This window comes from Micropterus dolomieu, linkage group LG13 (assembly GCF_021292245.1).
Source record: "Micropterus dolomieu isolate WLL.071019.BEF.003 ecotype Adirondacks linkage group LG13, ASM2129224v1, whole genome shotgun sequence".
Lineage (NCBI taxonomy): Eukaryota > Metazoa > Chordata > Actinopteri > Centrarchiformes > Centrarchidae > Micropterus > Micropterus dolomieu.
Window position 1 is genome coordinate 6,866,384 of NC_060162.1, and position 9,721 is coordinate 6,876,104.

Sequence of the window (9,721 nt, forward strand, 5' to 3'; positions counted from 1 at the left end):
TAAAATGAAATAAAATACTTATTACTTAATATTTATTTAAAATATTTAATATATATTTACTTTTATGAGGTAAAAATCTTGAATTACTTGCTTAATATTATTATGATAATACTGTCAATTGTTATTATTTACATTTATTATTATATAGAACACCAATAAAGACTTTTAAAAAATAGCTTGTTTCACCTCACTGAGGACTTTGGTTACACTTCATGCACATTATATTTAAATTTTTCCTACACTGTTTTGTAAACTGTTTTTAGTGAGACAAAATGAAATAAGCTTTGATGATCGTACAGATCAACTTGCATTTATTATTTATTTATTTTAAATCACTTTGTTTATTTACCTTAAAACATTTCTCATTGGAGGAAAAACAAATATTATTAACAAAATCCCACATGCAGAACAGGGTCATATATAAGTGCTCATGCTGTGTGTATGCTATTTATACAAAAATAATAGCTCATCAAAACAACAGACTGATGAATATTGATATAACAAATAGCCACAAAAAAGATAGTGTATACAGGGGCATAAAATATGTTTTGTTAAACATTTGTGCATTGATGGTCTGTTTTATTTCATAGCTGAACACACTTCTAGGCCAGGAAACATTTACAAATCTATTTTCCATAGATATGTTTGAATCCAGATCCAACTGTTCAAATTAACTATCAAATTTATTTCCAAATAAATTTTTTTCTGTCTTTACAACACGCTTCTGATGCTTTAACAAATTGATGACAAAAGCTGATGAGGTAGGTATGAGACTTATTTAATCAGTAGGGCCAGAGGTGTCCAAATGTGGCCCAAATGACCTGTTTACTGGCCTTATGTTTGTAGCCAAAGTCTTTATAACTTCTATTGAAATATAGATTATTCTGACAGCCCTGAATGACCTAACACATTTACCCAAAGCCCAGGGTCTTTTATGGGCTGAGTGTTGTATTTTATCCCCTTTCCTCATGACCTGTGACCCAGCAGGATAAACTGCTAACTGAGCTTCAGTCATGCTCAAGAAGGCTGATGCCCACATGATCCATGACATTTCATGAAACGCGCCATTTTTTTTAACTGCAGGACTGCCTACATAATATGCTGTTGTTAATATTTCCTGTGACACAACACTTAATGAACTAAAACGCTGAGTCACTTGATCGTTACATTTTAACAAGGTTTAGAAATTGCATGTGTCTTCTTTTTTCTTGGTGAATTCAACTAAATAAATGCCTTAAACTGTCTTTTTAAAAACTTAATGGCTTTCTGAATTCTTTATTCTAAACAACTACATTGTTTGATCAGTCTGTGTAACTGTTTATGCATTCTACATATATATTCTATAATAAGAAAATAAATATATAATAATAATAACATTAGCTAGCCATATATTTATTTTTATTATTATTATTATTATTATTATTATATAGGTATAGGGGCTATTTATGAAATGTCATGGTAATATAGGACGAATATTTAGGCTATCTAAAAGAAAATCACAGGGCCATTTTTGAGACAGGTGGTTCTGTTAAGTTCAACGATGGGGGTCGGTTGTTATCACATGGGTCAAAGGCAGCAGCATCCAGAAATAAGATTTTGACCTTCTATCGTCTAGATTCTTGACTTTAATCAACCAAACTAGCGCACATATTGGCTTAGATAGATAGATAGATAGATTGTATTGCATTATTTTTAACTCAAATTTAACCAGGATGTTTCTTAACACAGAGCCACACCTAAAAAAGACGTTCTTTCTGAAACGTGTTTTCAATATGGCGTTTGAATGGTTGGTTTGAAGGCAGTGCTTCCAAAACGATGAAGTTTGTAAATTATTTAAAACCCACGTCGGGATACAAGTAGGCTATCTTACAGGCTACATATCAGCATTAACACGCTCTAACTACTAGTAATATAGGCCTAAATAAATAAGATGTTACCAGAGAAGTTATGCAGAGAGGTAAAATAGACCTAGTAGGCTACACGGCATAGGACATCCTACAGAATAACACAAGGCCTTAGACTGCACTAGCCCATTACCAAGTGGGCTAGCCTATTTCAGAAGGTCACATGCGATCAATCAACTTAGGTGTACTTGTGAGAGGGTTGTAGCATCCACAAGGCTATTGAATATAGCTAATAGACTACCTAATTTTGGTGTATCCATCTGCATGAAATACCGAGAAATTAGATATAGATAGCCTAGATAAAATAAAAAATAGCCTACACTGAATTATAATTCACTATTGACCACAGACACAATGGAAATCCCATATAGGACTCTACAGCCATTAGCAAAATCCCGCGCGACAACAGATGTTATTATAGGCCTATGTGCATGAATTATTCTTGCCTTTTCCCTGTTTAACCTACTCTATTTATAAACTAGTCCATGCAGTAGCTACAACTGACCTTCTTCTACTCTATCTGTGTGTGTGTGTGTGTGTGTGTGTGCGTGCGCGCGCGCGCCTGTCTGTCTCTCATTGCGTGTTACATCATCACGCAATAGCTGTCCTCCTGTGGCCTACTGAACTGGCTCTAAGCGCTGATCCAATTTGGCTATCTACTAGGCTTACACACAAACACACGCACACACGCGTGCGCACAAACACACACGTTGCTTGAATAAGGGGAGGCAGACACACGCAGTCGACGGGCGCACACATACAGTCACGGAAGCAGCGGGGCTGTACTCATGAAAGGTCTGACACATGCAACATCACGGTAACACGTGTTACAGCCCTGAGCTTCAGCACCTGCTTCGGACTGAAATGAATAATGTTTGTCAGTGTTTAAAAATATGAAATCATAATCCACTTGCAAATCTTCCTTTACCCCAGCTCCAGTGTGTAAATATCTGCAAATGCATCTGTTCTTCTCTGTTAATACAGCATTCTGTTTGGCTTTTGTGTCAGCGGCTACTTGCACATTCCAAATTGCATACTCTTTCCTATGTGGGGCCAAAAAAAGAGACCCAAATAAAGGTGAGTAAACACTAAAAACGGTGAGTGGATGAAGGTGGTTTTAACCTCCACTACATCGCGGTCCCTGTGCCCTGCTGACCCTGTGGCACACCGGAGCGACACTTTAGGTGCAACATTTCATTTTCTCTGGCGAACGGTGTCAGATAAGAGCAGATAATTAAATATTGGATGAGGAGTGTTTTCTCAAGAGCTGGCCAGCTCCGGCATATACACCGACCTGAAGCAGGCAAAATACAGCCTCTGTCTCACCCCGCTGACACCTTCCTGTACGCTCGCCGTAATTACGAGGATGAGTGTGAGAGAGGTCAGATGGACACGCAGGCCTCATGTGCGCATGTTCCAAAGTGTACAGTGCAGACATTAGAGAGTGTGTAACATCTGAACAAACTGTTTAATAAGCTTAACGGTATATCTTTAAACCAAATAGGTCTATATATTTCAATAGTTTTAGGCTCATGGCGTGCACACGCTCTCTAAAACAGAAACACTTGTAACCCCCCTCCCCAATCAAAGCCATTCAGCTGTTATCCTAAAGCTTATTTTGATTGTTGTTACTGTATCAGCTGATTAGCAAGCACAGTCCCAGTGTAAAGAACCGATACAATCATAAACACTTATCTGATTTCCTCCTAGCATAAACCCCGGGGCAGCAGTATAGGCCCAGGAAGCTCAACGTAATTTCATACATTTCCAATACAAATTACCTTTTTTTGCAAAACGAAATTTATTCTTGTTGAAAAAACAAACTGTGTAAAAATATCACACTTCAATTACACAATACTTGCCAAAAAATGTACAATGTTTTATTACTGAAATAAACACACACTGCATATTATTATAAATGTAAGACTTTTCTCTCTGTGTTTTTTAATACAAAGCTCAAATCAAAACCACAAAAATGTTTTGATTTGCCAAACTAATAAAAAACAAGGATGTGTTTGACACAAATACATTAATAGCCTATTTTTTTTTTTAAACATGTGATCATTTATAACCTGTCCATTAAGTCGTTATCCTGAGACGTCCTAAACAGTGACTGAAACGAATTACTTGATAGAAAAGACATGGAAAGTTCGTGGCCAAAAGTCTGATTCACACCCAAAAAAATTAACATAAATATATATTTTAAACAGCATGAATATAGGCACAAATAGTGTTGCTTATGTCCATCATTCAGCTGCGTGCTATCAAACAAACATACAAAAATAATCCTACCTTCAAAGAGGGTCGTTTTTTGTTTTGTTGTCTTTTTTTTTTAGTTTCTTGAAAAGTTTGTTAAGACATTTAACAGCCACTAGAGCCGCTGACAACTCTGTTCGGAAAGTTTTCAACCGGGTGTAAAACAGCTCCGGGATGGACGGTCTGCGGCTGGCTGGCCGCTGGAGGTCCCAGAGAGGACGGTAAGACCGGGACAATGACCGGAGAAGTCCTGGAGGGGCTCAATGACCCACCGATGATACTCTCTATGGAGAAGGGAGATCGCTGCACTGGTGAGCTGGACTTCTGCACCGGGGCGGCAGCCTGCACGCTGGCTGAGCCCATGGAGCTGAGCTGGGGATAAAACCTACTCCTGGCTAAGTCCGTGGTGGGCATCAAAGAGGGTGCGGGGATAATGGTTCCCGTGTGTGAATGTGAATGCCTGGAGTGCTGCTGTTGCTGCTGATGCTGAAAAGCAAAAAGTGCAGAGTGTGTGTGGTAGGACTGGAGCTGGATGCCGTATCCTCCGCAGCCGTACGGTCCGTACCCGTACGCAGCAGCGGCGGGGAGAAAGCTGTTGTGTTCCCGCAGCAGGTCCTGCGCCTGCTGCCGCTTGAAGCGTTTCCTCCGCCTGAGAAAGCTTCCGTTGTCAAACATATCAGCCGACTCTGGGTCCAAGGTCCAGTAGTTGCCCTTCCCAGGGTTCCCGGGCTCCCTCGGTATCTTCACGAAGCAGTCATTGAGGGATAAGTTGTGTCGGATGGAGTTCTGCCAGGCCGGGAACTTCTCCCGGTAGTACGGGAAGCGGTTGCTGATGAAGTCGCAGATCTCGCTGAGAGTGAGCCTCTTTTTGGGGCTCTGCAGGATGGCCATGGTGATTAAGGCGATGTAGGAGTAAGGGGGCTTCACCAGGGTGTTCTTGCCCGCCGGCTTGTAGGTATCCCTTGAGGAGGTGGAGCCGTCCAGGCACTGAGGAGAGCCCGCCAGGAGGATACCGTCGTGCATCTGCGCCACCTCGTCCACGTAGGAGCGTGTCTGGCTGTCCCCATCCTCCCCCTCGCCGACCACGTCTATGTCAGTCTCTTCCGAAAGGATGGAGGCATCCGACATCTCTGAGCTCAGAGTCATGGCTCACACACGGCTGTGCCCTGCGACGCCAGATGAGGAAGACGATGAGATGCACAAGCTGCCCTGCCCTCCCTCTTCAAAAACTCATATGAGGAGGGGGAGAGGAGAGGAGCACGTGTCGCCGGCGGTGAGAGATGCCCCCCTGTTTTCTGGCTATTTCCATATGTTGTCAGGATTTTATCGCCGACTAACGAACGGTCCTGTCGATGCCAGGCTCGGGGAATGTGCCGGGAAACCTGCAAAAGGTCCAGATCTAAATCCAGAGGGGGCGGATCTTCTCTCGTTATTTATATCACCGCCCTGGTCACATGGTGAGGAAACGTCACCTAGGAAAATGAAATGAGAGAGAAAACATTAAATAACAAAAAAGGTCTTTGAAAATTAACTGTGAGTGGTTTTTAAAAAAAAAAGTATGGTGGGGCCTACATCCTTTTTAGTGGTCATTCATGGTGCCCTATAGTCCACACTAATCTGAAGCTTCTATTCCACCCCGGTGTTTTGCGCAAAAATAGATGTTAGAAGAAAACATCTTTAAGAAAGCCTAATTGCTGGTATGGCCACTGCTAAGATCGAAGAGGATATTTTGACAACCGTTTTATTTATCTAGGCTCATTTAGGCTACTAGAGTGATACATTAAAGGAGCACATGCACACTTCCTGTTTTTCTTTTTAATATGCAGAAACAAAATACTTGGGATCAAAAAATAGGTTGTTGATAAAATCTAAAGACCTGTTATATTTAGTATGAATGCCTTCTGAAATATAGTGCGGAGACCGGTGCACCATATCTAGGCAGCTCAGTTTGCGTGATTCCGTAGTTATCTAGATTATCCGCGAGCCATTTGTAATGGAAAAGAGTCAGCTGTTAACTCGAATCAGTCACGGGTCACGCAGAGCATGCAAGCCCCAGATATAAGGCCTCTGCCGTGCCTCTGGAGCATGATGCTATGCCTGTGGTGTGTACAGTGCTATTAATTTTAATTTATTTTATGCAGTTGGGTGAATGGAATTAATAATAATATAATAAGTTATAAATAGGTAGGTATATCTGTGTTTATCAAAGCAAAAAACATGAATGACATTTCTTACGGTTTTACAGGTTAAAAGAGAATAAAGTGTTAGTCCTCAGTTTGTCAGGTGAAAATTACACTATGCGTGCAGGCTTATTAAAAAGCACGATTTATGATACACCCTAATTGTCCCGATTGCATATTAAAATGGAACCAGAAAGTAATTCACTCATGTTTGCTGATTTTACAATAGGCGTATTATGTTGACACGTGTTTCATGTCATTATTAGATTAGTAAATCAAGATGAAAATAGATTAGGCCTATGTTTTATTATGCTGATTTTTTTTTCTGAATGACCATCTCCCTATGGTTCAGTTTTGCCTTCAAATGTTTATGTTACTGATAAGGTGCAAATGAATGGAAAACAGCAGACATGGTTTAAAGCAAAGCAAGCACATTTACCAAAATGTTACACTCTGCTAAGTTTAATTAAATTATTAAAGAAAAAACTAGCTATGTGCATTTTACTTCTCACTTTATTTGTTCTAAAAAGGAGACGCTATCAGTACTTTTCAGTTGCAGTTGGCCTGAAAACACGCTTAGACTAATAAAAATCTAAACATATGGTGACGTATCATGACTTCATTGCAAACTGGTATATATTCAGGTACTGTGTGGCCCTTCAGTAACTTTTCAGAGGTTCCCATTTGACCAGCGCCATCTAGTGGTGAAACTGTCTCACAATTAAATCACTTATGGGCCATAAAGATACAATCTTGCAAACTGAAGGTGTCACAAGCAGAAATTTGTACTAATGTCAAATAAACCATTTTAGTAGCCTGTAGATATTACTGTAAAAAAATAGATTTATCATAAAACTATCCCGACTGGCCTATATAAATAATAATTTATTTTCATAGGCCCTTGTAGCCCAATAAGCAGTGGCTTTTGTAAAATTAATGAGGAAATTTAGAGGGGAAAAACATACAAACAATATTTTCAGTAATTTCTGATCACTGATTGTTATTTTCCTTGATTATATTTTATTCATTATATTTTAGTACTTATTAGCCTACTTATATTTATTTTATTCATTACTTCTGCAACTTCACAGTTTGACATGGCAGACGGCATCACCATATAAAAACTTTATGCAGGCTACTTTTTATTGATTTTTTAATATAGAGACAAAATATAACCTGATGAAAAACCTCGTCAGAGAAAGCTAGACACACACGTTTATTTTCAAATAAATAGTGTTCATAAATAGACAAGGAGGAATTGTGGCAACAAATAGGCCAAGACTCGTTCATGCAGAGACTAGTGTTGTTTTAATCGAATCAGTTTTCATATTGGCCCCCCTCATATTACCTCAATAAATGATATTGATTGAACATATGATTGATTAAAAAATAGGCCCCAAACAAGTTCGCATGGATTGTGCGATGATTTAAGATGTGTTGTATTTCATCAGGATTAGGCTAAAATACCCCATTATGGATTTATCCAATAAAACGTCAACCTTCACAGAAAAGAAGTTGATGTGCCTCTTGTTTTTTAGAAGTTCGTCGTGGACTTAAAAAGTTACTCGTAAGCCCACAGTAGTTCTCCATCTTATTCTATTCTCTTATATATTTACAGACGTGTCTTTCAATTGCAGAGCCCAAAACATATGGATTAAATTTAAGCACAATAACTTTCAAACTTATGTGAATGCACTGCCTGACACTATCAGGAAAAAAAACAGCATGAATGAAGACCAGGCGATTTTTTTGTTCTTACTCGGCCGACACTTAACAAACGGCAGCACTCGCATGTGTGGTAAACCACCTCTAAAGTGTTTCTAAATTCCCCCTCTGCGATCCGAGGGTGTTTCCGTCCCATGGGGTACCAAGAAAGCACTTAACTGTTTAAACGCAATCCCTGCATGCCTCCCTCTTGCTCTGACAAAACCTCTGTCACCAAAACGCTCCCTTTCAGAAGTGTGTGTGGGGCATATGATTAACGTGTATCACATGCAGAAAAGGCGAAGCAGCAACACCGATAGCCATACATGCTGTGGGGAGAATAAACTTGGCCATAGGTCTGTAGGCTAGGCCTATAGGATGACGAGTAGCCTAGCCCATCACACTGATCCAAATTTAAATTGGACAAAAAGGTTAAATAAAATGTGAAATATTTTTTATATTGCATTGCATCTCAATGGGAATATTTAGAAATATACATAGGAAGGTCAAAACGTGTTGCAGTTTGTATTCTTGCGCTTGAAGGGTACAAACGCCACACTCTTTGGATACTTTGGCAGTGGTTGGGTCTCTCAACATATCCAAAACATGGGTCTGAAAAGCTTAAACGAACGTTTCTCAGAGGGCCATGATAAGCTTAAATCAATCGTTCAAGACTCTTTTCAGATGTTTCCTGTCACACGTAGCCTAATTACCAAACTCTGAATTGATTGATAATAAATTTGTCAATCTGAAGACTTCTATGGGAAATTAAAAAAAAACCCTAACAACAAGTAGGCTAATCAGAGGTAGCGATAGCCTACTTAACACAGTTGAGAAAAATATTACATGTGCAATTCATGTGCAATCACCTGGGGGTGGTGATTATCTTGTGGTTGCAGGGCAGAAAAAAGAAACAAACACATGTTGTTATATAAATTATTATTATACATTGTATTTAAGAATAAATGTTGGTGTTATTGCGTGTTCTCTGTATTGGCTGGTATATGTGAAAGCCTGCTCAGAAAGGTTTTTGTCGCCATAGCTACAAGAGAACTTACTTATTTTCACACCAAGATCATCAGATGCTGATTTTGTGTTAGCATATTTACAGGCAACAAAAACATGAGAAAATGCGTATTTCTATACACGCTGATTTGTGTTATGATGAGAAAGAAATCTTCAGATACCCTGTAGTTCTCTAACAGCACCCTCAATAGACCAGAATGCACTGCAGTCACAAGTAAAGTCTTACCTTTTTTCCAAGTCCTGTCTGCTTCAGTGCCTCAATGTAACAACATGAAAACCTTCACTAGCCTACTTGAAAGACAAACAGACAAAGCTGGTTGAGATGAAATGCTGAAACTTCTCAGAAGGCTGATCTACCAGATTAAACATGATCTGAGGTGAGTTTACAAAGAGAGTGCAAATATCAATATCATATCCTCCTATTTCACCGAAGGGTACAGCACACACAAATAGTTGTGCTTAGGTTGAATGATACATACAAGGTGAAATGATCACAACGGAAGACCATGTGCACATGTGGATATGATGGACATAATTTGCTTATGTCCTTACATAGTTTATGGAGAACAGAGCAAACTGATCTGAACTGAAAACTGAAACAGTTTTATAGGTTTTAGTTATTTTTCATCATGAAACATCATAGGTGTGAAG

General features: G+C 39.3%; 1 protein-coding gene across 1 annotated transcript; it reads right to left on the reverse strand.

Annotated features, from left to right (window-relative positions):
* Positions 1 to 3,777: 3,777 nt before the first annotated feature.
* On the reverse strand, positions 3,778 to 9,498 carry foxd1 (forkhead box D1). The gene is made up of 2 exons (XM_046066506.1): positions 9,297 to 9,498; positions 3,778 to 5,632 (listed from the first exon to the last, which is right to left on the reverse strand). Exon 2 carries the CDS (start codon positions 5,304 to 5,306, stop codon positions 4,266 to 4,268), a length of 1,041 nt encoding a protein of 346 aa, XP_045922462.1. The 5' UTR covers positions 5,307 to 5,632; positions 9,297 to 9,498; the 3' UTR covers positions 3,778 to 4,265.
* Positions 9,499 to 9,721: the final 223 nt, after the last annotated feature.

Excerpts from the sequence above, each read along its gene's own strand:
- foxd1 (XM_046066506.1), bottom strand. The coding sequence starts at position 5,306 with ATGACTCTGAGCTCAGAGATGTCGGATGCCTCCATCCTTTCGGAAGAG.